Source organism: Rutilus rutilus (genome assembly GCF_951802725.1).
Source record: "Rutilus rutilus genome assembly, chromosome: 4".
In the NCBI taxonomy this organism is placed as follows: Eukaryota; Metazoa; Chordata; class Actinopteri; order Cypriniformes; family Leuciscidae; genus Rutilus; species Rutilus rutilus.
The window spans coordinates 15,525,521-15,539,731 of NC_140212.1; the positions used below are offsets into that span (position 1 = coordinate 15,525,521).

A 14,211-nucleotide genomic window follows, 5' to 3' on the forward strand; every position below is an offset into this window, starting at 1 on the left:
TGTTTGCAGCATCATGGTCAATCTCAGTCCTTCAACAAAGCCATGAATATCCTCAATATGTTGTTCACCGGCCTCTTCACTGTGGAAATGATCCTCAAACTCATCGCCTTCAAACCTAGGGTACGTCCTCACACACACCCTGCTTGTTTTTATGTATTATATATTACAAAAAAGCAGTGAATTTAGATTTATTATTAGGCTTTTGTGACCATGAAATACTCAAAATCAAGTCTTTAAAATGAAATTATATATATATTTTTTATATATCAGATTTGAGATGATTAGACTATGAGCTATTCTTAATACAGATGTCCCAGCATGCATTGTTTAGTACTTTATTATCAGTGCTTTTGTGTTCTTTTGCTGTGTGCCATTTAATAACCAATTTTTGCAGCTGTCCTCCAGGCTAGATGTTTTCTGTTCATTTGCTTATGTTTTTTTTTGTTTTTTTTTGTTTTTTGTTTTGTTTTGTTTTATCAAAAATGCAGTTTATAGTGGATAACTCTGCTTATCACCAGAAATGTCACATTTCACTTATTTACCCTATATGGCTTTAACTACAATAACTAGCTTTGCCCCAGATGATGACTGAGATAAATGTAATGTAAAATGATAGGCTCTCTCTTCAGAAATGAGTTACATCGCCTGCCTTAAGACATAGACAGCCAGTAATTCTATCAGTTAGTGTTTAAAGAGCTTTATTTCTTGCATAACTTGGCAGCCATTTCCAGTCCATTAAAGTTTTCCTGCCCTATTAAGCACAAATCAAATATTGTAAAGATGGTGTCAGTAGAGATGCCATCCGCTCAGAATTACTCACAGGAAAGCAGCAGACGTGCTCTCAGAATTCCTCTAGCGCTATGAAAGCCATCTTTTCCCAGTATACAAGAGCATCAACACAATTCTAAGAGCATTTTCCTGTGGAAATGGATATATTTAATCAGTAACTTCCTGAAAGTCTGGATGAGCTGATTTTGTTGTGCTGAATTGTGATTGGCTAACGAGCATTTGGGATGTTGACTGTGCTCATGCATCATGGGTACGGACAGCGCTAGTTATGGTCAATTCTGCCTCTCTAACTGCCCTCTCTCACCCCTCACCCCACCTTCCCCTCGTCCTGTGTAGGGTTACTTTAGTGACCCCTGGAATGTTTTTGACTTCCTCATCGTAATTGGCAGCATTATAGACGTCATTCTGAGTGAGATCAACGTAAGTACATCGCCACCTCTCTCTCTCTCTCTCTCTTTTCCCACCTCCTTTTCTCTCTTTTGCTCTCCTGTCCATCTCTGCTGTCTTTCATTCCCCTGTGCTTCCTGCCATTCTCTGCTCCTGCTATCTCCTCCAACTCTTCATTTCCTATTCCAATGGCAAGATGGCTTCTGTGGCAGGTCGCCCTCTGGTGGTGAGAGGTTTATTTAGGGCACACAGCGCGCAAGAAAACGAATGGTTTCGAACAGGAGCGTTTTTCAGTAGGCCAGTGAAAGAGAGAGAGCGAAAGTTTGTATTCATCTTCCAGGCCGTGATGTACATTTTTTTTGCTGTAACTAACAGTCACACCTGAACTAACCCAGGAGTCCCGGCCATTCTTTGCAGGGTGGTTTTGATGGATGTTTGACTGCTGTTGTGGAGCATGACAGGTCCCAGGTCATCATGGGATTCTCTGATTTCGTTTTGATTTCTTCACACCCGTCATTTGATTTTATGATTTTTTTTTCTCATGTCTTCTGTGAGTTAAATGTTCATGTGTAACTGTTTTCTTCCTTATTTTCTCCTCTCTCCTTTTCTTTTTCATTTTTTTCCGTCCAGCATTATTTTGTTGATGCATGGAACACGTTTGATGCCCTTATTGTAGTGGGTAGTGTTGTTGATATAGCCATCACAGAGGTTAACGTAAGTAATCTCTCTCTCTCAATCTGCCTGCCTGCACCCCCATAACCCTCCCACACTAACAAAGATGGAGTTGCTTTAACCCTCCACCCGCACACATAGGCATGAATGACCTTGTATAGCTCTCAGGGTGATATATCCTGGCTTCACAATCAATATTCAATCAAATTGTTTTGCCAATCAGATACATTATGATGGATGGTCAGTCTTATCAATGTTGCCCATAATTCAATAAATTTTGATAAATGTTTTACTGTTGAATCAATTCATAAACCTTCAAACTCATTTGGACGGAAGAGCCCAGATTCTACTCAGAAAAACTGTTTCCCCCCTCCGTATTGGTGTTAATACTTAATTTATATACAATAAACAGACTTGTTGCATGTGTGTAAACAACAAAAGTGCATATGAGGTCAACATTTTTCTCTTTGAATTTGGGCCGCATTCAAATGTGGTTTTAAATGGGGAAACTTGATGAATATCTAGTAGATTGGCTGGGTTTAACCTGAAATCATCACTTGTAAAATGTCAAATTCATACAAATATTTGTTTATAAATTTGTAGTTAAAACTCAGACAGCACTTTATCTTTGCCACTGTTTTTATTTACAGGTACACTACCTTTCAAAAGTTTGGTTTGGTACTCAAGAAATATTTCTCATTAATATCAATGTTGGAAACAGTATTTCCGTGGAAACTGTGTCTTTACTTTAACAATTCAACAAGGATGCATTAAATTGGTCAAAAGTTGAAGTATTACTAAAATTTTAGATTAAAATTAAACTGACCCCAAACTTTTGAGTGGTAGTGGTTTTATCTGTTACTATTTATTAGAAAAAGTTATGAAAACATATCCTCCATCTTCTGAGAACATCAAGCTATATGAATATGCTTGAAGGTAGATGAACATTGACTACAAGACTACAGGTCCATGTGTTGATTTATTTTTTATTTTTTATAACTTGAGTTAAAGATTTGGGCTCTTTGATCAAAAGGAATTATTGAAGGTAGTTTATGATTGACAGCAGTTGTGCCGGAGATATACCCCCTGTTTTGCTATACACATCCATTTCAGCACTGACTGGGTTTGATTTGGTTGGAGTTTTCTCTTCATCCAGCATCTGATTTGATATAAATTCATGACCTTTGTCCCAGCATTGTGTTTGGATTGTTTGTTTTTTCCCCCCTTATTTTCCTTTGAGAAAACTCTGAGCACTTTTTTCTCATGCTTCATTAACCCGTTAATTAATCTGATTAGTGATCTGAAATGAAACTGATGAATCCGTGCTGATAGCCAGTCCCTCCTCTCAGTGCTACAAGGAGATTAGAGTGAAACCGGACGACTCTGTTCTCCCTTAGAAAAGCGTTAATGTAACCCCTCCTCCCCCTGAGGCCGCTCTGCTCCTCTCAGTGGTTTGTCCTCCCTGCCTGTTGGAGGCGCTGTCTGATTCGCGGTGTCTGATTGGACAGAAGCGGGGGGTGGAGAGATGGGAGTGTTTGCCAGCTCTGTCTTGCTGACGATGCCACATTGCATCCTTCTCTATGAATGCCTCTTCTTTTCTGTCTCTCTGTTCTGCATTTTCCTCCCCTTTTTCAGTGTTTTTTTCTTCTGTCTCTTCTCTCTTTCTTCTTTGGTACTCTTGTACACCCGCATAGCATTCTGTGTAGGCCTGCTCCCTGTGTCATTAGCTGCTGGCTGACTGATACGACCACAATCACTGACGTTAATTGGCTAAAACGCATTTCAGAAAACTCCTATTGACCAACCAGGGGGAATCTCATGAAATGTCCTGATTATATTTTACCTCTCTAAAATGAAGGCTATTTTTTTCATTTATTAATTTATATATTTTATTAAAGCATAAATAAAATGCAACAAATACTACCTCCAATTTATGTTTACATTAAATATTTATTTATTTAGAATGAATTATTATTATTATTATTATTGGGGGAAGTGGGTTTAAATGTGCATAAATTAAATACAACATGCATAAGGCAAATACCACCATGGTTTATATGTTTACGTTAAATACTAAATTTATCTAATTTATCTATTAATCTAAAATTGGGTATTTTGATTTAGTTGATTGATTGGCTGTCATTGTCTGTTTGATCTAGTTGATTGATTGATTGATTGATTGATTGATTGATTGATTGATTGATGCTTTTGTTTGAAAATATGAACAAGACATTTATTTTCGTGAGATTCACCTAAGAACTGAATTTATCATTGAGTGTCAGCCAGCCGATGGCCATGATTGTAACCTCCAGGGGGGCAGCGTTTACCAGTGTGTGCCAAATCTCTATACTTGTGCAATGTGAGATAATATCTGTGATATTGAGCAGTCCTCTGAAAGTGGCTCTGTGTGGAGATTTGAATCATGGTAACTGTCTCACAGATGCACATTTGGAACAAGTTATACCGTTGACCCAATTCTGTAACGTGTGTGCTACATGCATGGTTGGGGTTGCCAGATCCTCTGCAGTTCTACCGCAGCAATGTCGATTAAATAATCGAATTGTCATTGCCAATAAAAACATGCAAATATAAAGACAGTCATTTCAGCCTATCGTGGCACTGCAGAGGATTTAGAAATCAGTCTCTCTGCATGTAGAAATTCAACACACACCTACATACAGTCACACATACAGTCACCCACTGCATCACACACACACACACACACACACACCGTGATAGACCTTATGAGAGATTCTTGACTCGGATCGTGAGAGATGTCAAATCTGTGCATGTGTCTGCGTGTGTCACCAACCCATCCTCCAGTCTGCGGCTGCAGAACAGCGTATGGCTCCTCCTCACACGGACCATGTGCTGTAGCCCCTCAGCTGGCAGAAAGACAGATGTGCTATGAGGCGTCTCCCCTGCAAAAGACCCAACAGATGTACCTCAAAACACACTGACGGACACTTTCCCACACATATTCCCACACACACACACACACACACAGGTGTACAGTGGGTGGTTGGCGTTGCTATAGCTTTCATCTGTCTGTCTTTCTTTAAAGCCAGCTGACCTCTCCTCCTCTCCCCCCTCCTCTGTGGTAAGACCAATGGTACGGACCAACGGTAACCAAAACCCCACCTCTCATTCCACCCCATCACCTTGTCAACCTGTCCATCACCACCCGTCATTCACCACGTGACTTCGGCATGAACGCACGTGTTCTCTCTCATCACTGTGGCATTGGGCAGGCACGTGTATATGCTGGTAGTGTGTCCATTGCCTCGACCTCTCCCCTCCCCTAGGCTGCGATGCCTGTCATTGGTGCGCTGTAGTCACATGGTCATCGCTCTCTCTGTGTGTGGTCCAGTGTCGGCCTCTGCTGGTCAGCTCTGATGTGACAGTTCACCATCTGTGTGGCAGAGCTCTGAAATAAGCTGTGGGCTTGTGAAAAGACGATTTCCTGTGCGATGTCCACATGCATGAAGCTTTTTCTCAGTTTTGCTTGGTTCGTTTAATGTGTTTTTACAGGGCATGTGTGTGCAGATGTAGGTATTAGACATTTTTAGAGGTGCACTGAGTAATCTGTTTGTGTTGTGCTTACACTGACACCTAGTGGTGTGGATGCATCAAAGAATACCAGTAAAATTTGACCAACCAATGCCATTGAAGAATTGCACTATTCGCTGTCATGCATATCAAATAATTTTCCACTAGTTAAAGTGTCAGATAACGGGTCTTGTCGAGATTTGGTTGGTCAGGGGATTTCACAATAGCAAGAAATACAAATTCTATGAGGTCACCCTCTCCGTGTAAAATAAAACCGGTTTTTGGGTATGACTACTAGCTTTATTCTGTATAACTGTTGATTTACGTGATTATTAACACATTTTTAAAACTACAATTCATTTCTATTTGTAAAGCTATTTTAATGAGAAAACACTGAGTGCACCTTTAAAACAGCGAGCAGCAATTTTATGTATATATTTAGATATATAGACGTAAAATGTAACATTTTAAGGGGTGAACAAATGACTATGCCCATTTCCACCACATAAGGGAAAAAAAGTCACGCAAATCCTAATTATGACATAAAAAAAAAGTCAGTTATGAAATAAAAAAATCAAAATCGACATACTAAGTCATAATTATGAGAAGTGATAATTATGATGTCATAGTGACCATCATTTTGACTTTTGTCAGTGTTGATCATAATTATGACATTTTATTTCATAATTTCAACTTTTTATCTCATAATTATGACTTGCTGTCTCATAATTAAAAAATGTCTGGTCATGATTAGGACTTTTGATCTCATATGACTAATTTTTACTTGTTTTGTCATAATTATAACACTTTATGTCATAATTATGACTTACCAAAGTATGATGTTTTTGTTTTCTTATGTGGCAGAAATGGGCTTCCATGTATGATAGATGTTAAAGGATGAGATAAATGTTACGCCTGTGGTTTAGTGTATGTGTTCTAATATCACCTGTGAAATACAGTGATATGCTTCCATGTCAGGTTAGTGCTGTAGGGTATGTATTATATTTGATTAGCTGGAAAGATTATTACTTCAGGGGTGTTGTGCATTGTGGTGGACATCTATAAATGCTTTGCATCCATTTGGAAAATTGTCATTTTTTCATAAAGCCACCAGACATCCTATGTGTCTCTGTAGTGTGCTATTGGTGGAAGTGTTTAACATGCTGCAGTAGACATATTAAATTTGTGTGTGTGTGTCACCTTGAATTGTTCTTGGTGGTGTACAGAGTGTTTTTATGCGTGTTTGCCTCCCCATGAACACTCATATGTTTGTGTCTGTCATGCTGAAAAAGGGACTCCAAAACACTGAAGATAACGCCAGGATCTCAATCACGTTCTTTCGGCTGTTCCGCGTGATGAGGCTGGTGAAGCTCCTGTCTCGGGGAGAGGGCATTCGGACGCTTCTCTGGACATTCATTAAATCCTTTCAGGTGGGAAGAATGAAATTAGGCTGCATCTTTTTGTGTAACTGTACTGTGGTCCAGACTTTGTTAAAAAAAAAAAAAGTGTTATTTGACTATAGGTCTTTCAGGTTAATGAGTGAAAAGGAGCATTTTTCTGCTATATCCCTGTATTTCGTATTTGCTTTGTATATTTAATCTTTCCTTTTCCCCTTCTCCATCTCCCTCTCTTTGTTCACAGGCTCTTCCCTATGTTGCTTTGCTGATCGTAATGCTGTTCTTCATCTATGCCGTCATTGGGATGCAGGTCAGACCCGGCTTTGTTTGCTTCACACTCCCTCCTCATCTTCCTCAAGGAAGTGACTTCATGTCTGGCATAGCTCCTGTGCTTGTACATGTTGATGCTGAGTGATGTGTTTCTGACTCCACAGATGTTTGGTAAGATTGGCCTGAGGGACAACAGCCAAATCAACCGAAACAACAACTTCCAGACGTTTCCTCAGGCTGTTCTGCTGCTCTTCAGGTCAGCTACCCTTTCACTTTCGCACTTTCACTCGTTTGATGCCTCGTTGTCACTGTGAGCTTGTGTATTTGTGTAGGTGTGCAACAGGGGAGGCATGGCAGGAAATCATGCTGGCCTGTTCTCCGAACCGCCCGTGTGAGAAGGGGTCAGAGGTCGGCCATTCCAGTGAAGACTGTGGCAGCCACTTTGCCATCATCTACTTCGTCAGCTTTTACATGCTCTGCGCCTTCCTGGTGAGTTGACATCGAGATTCCTTCCCACTAAGCAACTGTGTTATTGTATATCAGCTGTGAAATTTGCTGTGAAATCATCTCCACCAGCACGACATCAGTGTTTACCATATCCATAATAATAACAGAAGCAGCGGGTGTGATCCGGGGTTTCCCGAACACAAGATGATTCAGATCCTTGCTCTCCCACAGATCATTAACCTCTTTGTGGCCGTCATCATGGACAACTTTGACTATTTAACACGTGATTGGTCAATATTGGGGCCGCATCATCTGGATGAGTTCAAGAGGATATGGGCGGAATACGATCCTGAGGCCAAGTCAGTCACTTCCTGTTTTGCCATCTTTCACTCTTCCGCTCTCTCCAATCATCTGCAGTCTCTAGATCTTATCATGAATAATCATTGATTAATTTGACTAAAGTTGAGATCGGACTTTAATGTGATTGCAGGGGTCGGATAAAGCACCTGGATGTGGTGACGTTACTGCGCAGGATTCAGCCTCCCCTTGGATTTGGAAAGCTTTGTCCACATAGAGTGGCATGCAAGGTACCCAAAATCACAAATCAAACAAATTCTGCAGTGCATTATTCACATTGCTTGACTTATTTTAATGCGTGCATCTGCAGCGGCTTGTGTCCATGAACATGCCTCTCAATAGCGACGGAACGGTGATGTTCAACGCTACTCTCTTTGCCCTAGTACGGACGGCTTTACGAATCAAAACTGAAGGTGTGAAAATGTCACACAATACTTATGCAGGTCATAAACACACGCATAACCCTAATACACATACTAACCTTCAACCTTCAAAACGGACAGATCTTTATCAGTCACTGCTTGTATGTGTTTGAATCAGGTAACCTGGAACAAGCGAATGAGGAACTCAGGGCCATCGTGAAGAAGATCTGGAAGAGGACGAGCATGAAGCTGCTGGATCAAGTTGTTCCCCCTGCTGGAGGTGGGTGGTGGGAAAAGGTCGAAGGTTTATGTTACGTTTATGTACACTACTCAGACGTTTGGTGTTTTTGAAAGACGTCTCTTGTGCTCACCAAGGTTGCATTTATTTAACCCAAAAATACAGTAAAAACAGTAATATTGTGAAATAGTATTACCATTTAAAATAACTGTTTTCGATTTGAATATATTTTAAAATGTAATTTATTCCTATGATGCAAAGCTGAATTTTCAACATCATTACACCAGTCTTCAGTGTCATATGATCTAATATGGTGCTTTGCTGAATAAAAGAAAAAAAAATCTATCTGACCCCAAACTAAAAAAAAAAAAAAAAAAGCACATCCCAGAACTTTTTTATTTCAAGTTTATTTCAAGAGCTTAAAATGATATATGTATTAGGTATTAACTACAAGAAAAATGCAGGAAGCAACATAACCACCCAGCACAACAAACAAAACCTGAGTGTGTGTTACCTTACCCAACAGATGATGAAGTAACAGTGGGGAAGTTCTATGCCACATTCCTGATTCAGGAATACTTCAGGAAATTTAAGAAGCGCAAGGAACAGGGCCTGGTGGCAAAAATTCCCCCAAAGACTGCTCTTTCACTGCAGGTGGGTACAGAAGACCACATGCACACTTTCACCTGCTACAACTGAGAAGTGCGTTTTTGTTAGCATGTGAATCTGCGTCTGTTCTGACCAGGCTGGCCTGCGTACACTGCATGATATGGGTCCTGAGATCAGAAGAGCGATATCAGGAGACCTGACCGTGGAGGAGGAATTGGAGAGAGCCATGAAAGAAACCGTGTGTACTGCTTCTGAGGATGATATCTTCAGGGTAAAGGTCTGATATTGCCTCTTATTTCCTCTCCTCTCTGCTCACATCATCGCTTCTGCTGCCAGAGCTTCTGCCCACTTGCATGCGACCATCAGCCGGATCTTCAAGCCAGAGTCCTTTTCTGGCTGTGAAGGGTTGCTGTCGCAGAGCTGCTTGTTTAGATTCATTGCTCAGCACTGGGGGCCTTCAATAATTTTTTCCATTTGTTATTTAGTACAACAAAATCATTATGTTCATAAACGTTTCCAATTTTACAAGCTTTACTTCTAAAGATATCAGAAGTCATTAATGAGCAGCGCTTTGCCCTCATCATCCAAATAACTATTAAGAATGATTAATTCGGATTTAGTCATCAGTGATGTTGAAGTACATTTGTAGACAGTTTAGAAAAATCAAAAACATCACTGCTGTCTGAATGTAAGTGCGGAGTGAACAGAGAAAGTGGAAAGTGTTTCAGTATATATGCGTGTGCGTGTGTTTGGCCTCATTTACCTGGTATTAACATTTGTGTTGAGTAATCCGATGTAGACATCACTAAATATTAGCCGAAAGCGTGTTACTGCAGAAATCAAGAAACTGTAGAAATCAAACCAAATGTAATGAGTTTAATAATAGTAATAATATAATAAATACAATAGTAGAAACCATAAAATAGTAACCATAATGTAAAATATTATTGAGAATGTTATTCCCTAAGATTTTGTTATGTTGAGATCAAAAGAAAATTAAGTTGATCATGAGAAAACAAGAAGAAGAAAAAAATCTGATGTTAAATAGAGAAAACAACGTCCAAACAAACTCATCCATGCAAACATGTACTTGCACAAGACTTCATGACATGTGATGTATGTAGTCCCTCCGTTCGACGAAATCTACTGAAACATCACTGAAGATGTTAATACCAGGTGTGAACGGGGAGGGATGATCAGGTTTGCATAAATGTGACCGCTCATGCTCGCATATTTGTCTTTGCAGCGGTCTGGGGGCCTCTTCGGTAACCATGTCAACTACTATAACCAGAGTGATGGTCACGCCTCCTTCCCACAATCCTTCACAACACAGCGGCCATTGCACATCAGTAAATCCGGGAGTCCCGGCGAGGCAGAATCTCCCTCTCATCAGAAGCTCGTCGACTCCACCTTCACTCCGAGCAGTTACTCTTCCTCAGGATCCAACGCAAACATCAACAACGCCAACAACACAGCCATCGGACATCGGTATCCCAAACCTACCGTCAGCACAGTGGACGGACAAACGGGGCCTCCCCTGACCACCATCCCACTGCCACGGCCCACATGGTGCTTTCCTAATAAGAGGTAGGATGACATATGCTTTCTGTACTAGAAAGCAGATGTGTGAGTTAGTGGGGAGATTTTCAGGTTTGTCAGAATATGGTTCCTGATTGTGGTTTGTCTCACCCCTGATTGTCTCTGATGTGAACCAGGAGCTGTTTCTATGACTCTTTCATGCGGTACGTTCCTCTCACAGAGACAGAGAGAGACCTCATCTTTTTGGAGGGCTGTTGTATGCTCTGTCCATACTGGGGTGGATCTGAAGCGAAATGTGTGCAACACACGCTCTCAGTGTGTTGAGAGATCCACTCCATGCATAACTTTATCTAGCAGGATCTGTGAGCAGCTTTCCTGATTGGCTGACAGCTGAATGAGCATGTGCTAGGCCAGCGGATTTCAACTGGTTTTCCTTCTGAACCCAGATTTCATATAGCCTGGAAATCCAGACCTAAATCTAAAAGATTAATGGTCTGGCGTCGACTAATGAAAATCGGCCAGCTCGAGGGGCGGCACCAAGCATGCATTTGAAAATCTCACTGCACGCAATTGGATAACACTATGACCAATCACAACAATAAACCCCATACGCTCAGCTACCAGCGGAGCTAACTGGTAGATTATACTCTTACCGTATCCGGTCGGCAAAGCAGCAAAAACGTCCTTCTTGCAAAGGAAGGATTCGAGCGCCGTCTTCTGTTCCTGTTTTAGATAAAAAGCCAAGTCTAACTCGTTCATTGTAGCGGTATATACATCAAACAACTGGTGTTTCATCCATAGGCATCTTGCAATGTTTACTAATGACTTCGATGTCACAGCGCTGTCGTCATCTGTTTAGCTCGACTCTGGCCCGCCTATATCAGATAACCCGATGTGATTGGTGCAGCTCAGATCGAGGGGCATATTTAATGAGCATCATTACTCGACACCAGAGTAACTCGCTGAGCAAATTCAACTTGTGCTCTCGCGAGAACTCTGGATTACCAGGGTACATTTCATACTCTCAGTGATGAAAAATTCACCCAAAACTGGGGATGTGAAACAACATGTTCATGTTCAACAAGTTAAATTACTTCATTATTACTAAAATTACTTAAACTTAAATAAAAATTTAAATAAATAAAAAGCTAATTCAAAATATTAATAAATATAATATTTAATAACACTGCTGACACATGAATTTGTTGCAAAATACTGTATTTGTTGGAACATTTGAAAGTAGACCCTTTGACATCAACATAACATATAGGTTAAGGCTATTTATTCTGTAATATAAAACTGTACCCTATTTATCATAACTAAGCATGTTTGTATGGTTGTTGCATTGTTTTCCCCTGCTATTAGAACTTGTGACCCACCAGTTGAAAACCGCTCTGCTCGGCCATGTTAGGTGTTTGTGTTGAAGCTCATCCTGCTGGTCATTTCCAGGCTGTACTTAAGGGGCTCTTCATTTCGACCAAAATACAAAAGCATCAATTGTACAAGCAGCTCTGCTGGCAAGCTATTAAACAGGAAGTACTACATGTTTTCAGCTCAATCCCAAAAACAGGATATACAGTTATTTCTGTTAGTGGAGCTCCAGTCTTTATGAAGTGCCCCTTGACCAAAAATGTCTCCTCTTAAATGTAGTATCATAAGGTTTCCATGCAAAAATAATATCAGTGCTTCTGTAATGTGACACAATCAGTTAAAACTGTGCAATGCGGTTTGTTAGACAGCAGTGCTTCTGACGAAACAAACCGTAAGCTGCTGCAATTGATTGTGTTCACATTATATCAGCCTTATGAGAGCTTGAGGAGAGTAACTGCTGTTGTCTGTGTACTTTCTGAAGAGCAGATGATAAAGATGCGCAATATGCTTATAGTTCACCTGAGTGTGTCTTGTGTAGCTCTGATTCCAGTGACAGTCGTCTCCCTATAATACGCCGAGAGGAAGCGTCTACAGATGAGACGTACGATGAAACATTTCTAGATGAGAGAGATCAGGCCATGCTCTCAATGGACATGTAAGACTTCAATATTCTGTTTTTACCTAAATTAATATCAGAACATTTAATGCAACAATAAGCCACAGGAGGGTGTGCGATACAGTGATGCATGTCCTCAGGTAGCTTATTGCCTTCTATAAAATGACAAATTTGGTACAAAGACGCAATATTTCATAGAAGGAATAGAAAACCAGTTATTTTAAATTGCAATATTTCACAATTGCTGTTTTACTGTATTTTTGATCAAATAAATGCAGCCTTGGTGCAACATACAGTAAGAGACTTCTTTCAAAAACATAAAAATCTTACTGACCCCAAACTTTACAAAATATAATTTCTTATTCTTTATTTTGGGGTGAAATTTGACAGTTTCGTGAGATTCAGCCTCCTAGAGAGAATAATATTTGGTTATTTCGAGTCCAGTTCAGACATTCTACTAACTATAAGTAACTTTGCAACTACATGTCAACTAACTCTCATTAGAGTAACAGTAGGCTGTTAGGTTAGGGTTAGTAGAATAAGATGACATGTAGTTGCAAAGATACTTATAGACAGTAGAAAGTCTGTTGAGGGATCATCAAAATAAAGAGTTGACAGATTTTAAGCTGACCATCTACTAATACTCTAATGAGAGTTAGTTAACATTGAGTTGCAAACTAAATAACTCAATAACTAAATAGTTAGTAGAATGTCTAAAGTGGACCATCGAAATAAAGTGTTACCTAATATATTGATAATCTGAATGTGTGTGTGCTGGGTGCAGGCTGGAATTTCAGGATGAAGAGAGCAAGCAGTTGGCTCCCATGGTGGAGGCGGATGTAGAGGAGGAGAGGAGGCTGTGGCAGTCTCCACGGCGCCGGGCCTTTCTCTGCCCCACTGCACTGGGTAAATACTCACACACATACATTACAGTTCATTTGATTCCATACAATCTTTAGTTTTGTTTCAGATGTGATGAAGTCAAATGCATATTTACTTTTTAACACAGGTCGACGGTCTTCCTTTCATTTGGAGTGTCTGAGAAAACATAACAGACCTGATGTTTCTCAGAAGACAGCACTACCACTGCACCTAGTGCATCATCAGGTGAGCTTATCCACACGCATGCTTGACAAAGGCTGTTTCTTATCCTATTCACTCATTCATCATCTGGTTTTCAAAGGCTCTGGCTGTGGCGGGGTTAAGTCCCTTGCTGAGACGGAGTCATTCTCCGACGCTGTTCACGCGTCTTTGTTCCACACCTCCTGCGAGTCCCAGCGGCCGCGGCGGGGGAGGGCCGTGCTACCAGCCCGTTCCTTCTCTGCGGTTGGAGGGCAGCGGATCTTACGAGAAACTCAACAGCAGCATGCCGTCGGTGAACTGCAGCTCGTGGTACAGCGACAGTAACGGCAACCACAGCAGGAGCGTGCAGAGGACGCAGCGACCCGTGTCCCTCACGGTTCCTCCGGTCTCGCGCAGAGACTCCATATCCCTGGCTCACGGGAGCGCCGGCAGCCTTGTGGAGGCGGTATGATGCATTTTCCCTCACTTTATGCAAGACTTTACAGGCAAAACCATTATTTTTAAACGCAATGGTAAATCTTACAT

At 40.8% G+C, this 14,211-nt stretch overlaps 1 protein-coding gene across 4 annotated transcripts in view; it reads left to right on the forward strand.

Annotated features, from left to right (window-relative positions):
- Nucleotides 1-14,211, forward strand: part of cacna1c (calcium channel, voltage-dependent, L type, alpha 1C subunit) — a 127,499-nt gene that overhangs the window by 106,636 nt on the left and 6,652 nt on the right. For 2 of the 4 annotated variants that reach the window (XM_084406264.1, XM_084406266.1), the window contains exons 29-46: nt 10-120; nt 1,126-1,209; nt 4,913-4,960; nt 6,690-6,827; nt 7,039-7,104; nt 7,229-7,320; nt 7,397-7,553; nt 7,743-7,870; nt 8,002-8,098; nt 8,179-8,281; nt 8,409-8,510; nt 8,995-9,122; nt 9,214-9,348; nt 10,324-10,664; nt 12,526-12,642; nt 13,388-13,509; nt 13,613-13,710; nt 13,787-14,131. In XM_084406264.1, the coding sequence (XP_084262390.1) occupies nt 10-120; nt 1,126-1,209; nt 4,913-4,960; nt 6,690-6,827; nt 7,039-7,104; nt 7,229-7,320; nt 7,397-7,553; nt 7,743-7,870; nt 8,002-8,098; nt 8,179-8,281; nt 8,409-8,510; nt 8,995-9,122; nt 9,214-9,348; nt 10,324-10,664; nt 12,526-12,642; nt 13,388-13,509; nt 13,613-13,710; nt 13,787-14,131 (2,412 nt within the window). Of the gene's footprint in view, nt 1-9; nt 121-1,125; nt 1,210-1,806; nt 1,891-4,912; nt 4,961-6,689; nt 6,828-7,038; nt 7,105-7,228; nt 7,321-7,396; nt 7,554-7,742; nt 7,871-8,001; nt 8,099-8,178; nt 8,282-8,408; nt 8,511-8,994; nt 9,123-9,213; nt 9,355-10,323; nt 10,665-12,525; nt 12,643-13,387; nt 13,510-13,612; nt 13,711-13,786; nt 14,132-14,211 lie in introns of all 4 variants that reach the window. The other 2 variants (XM_084406263.1, XM_084406265.1) reach the window with 2 other exon arrangements.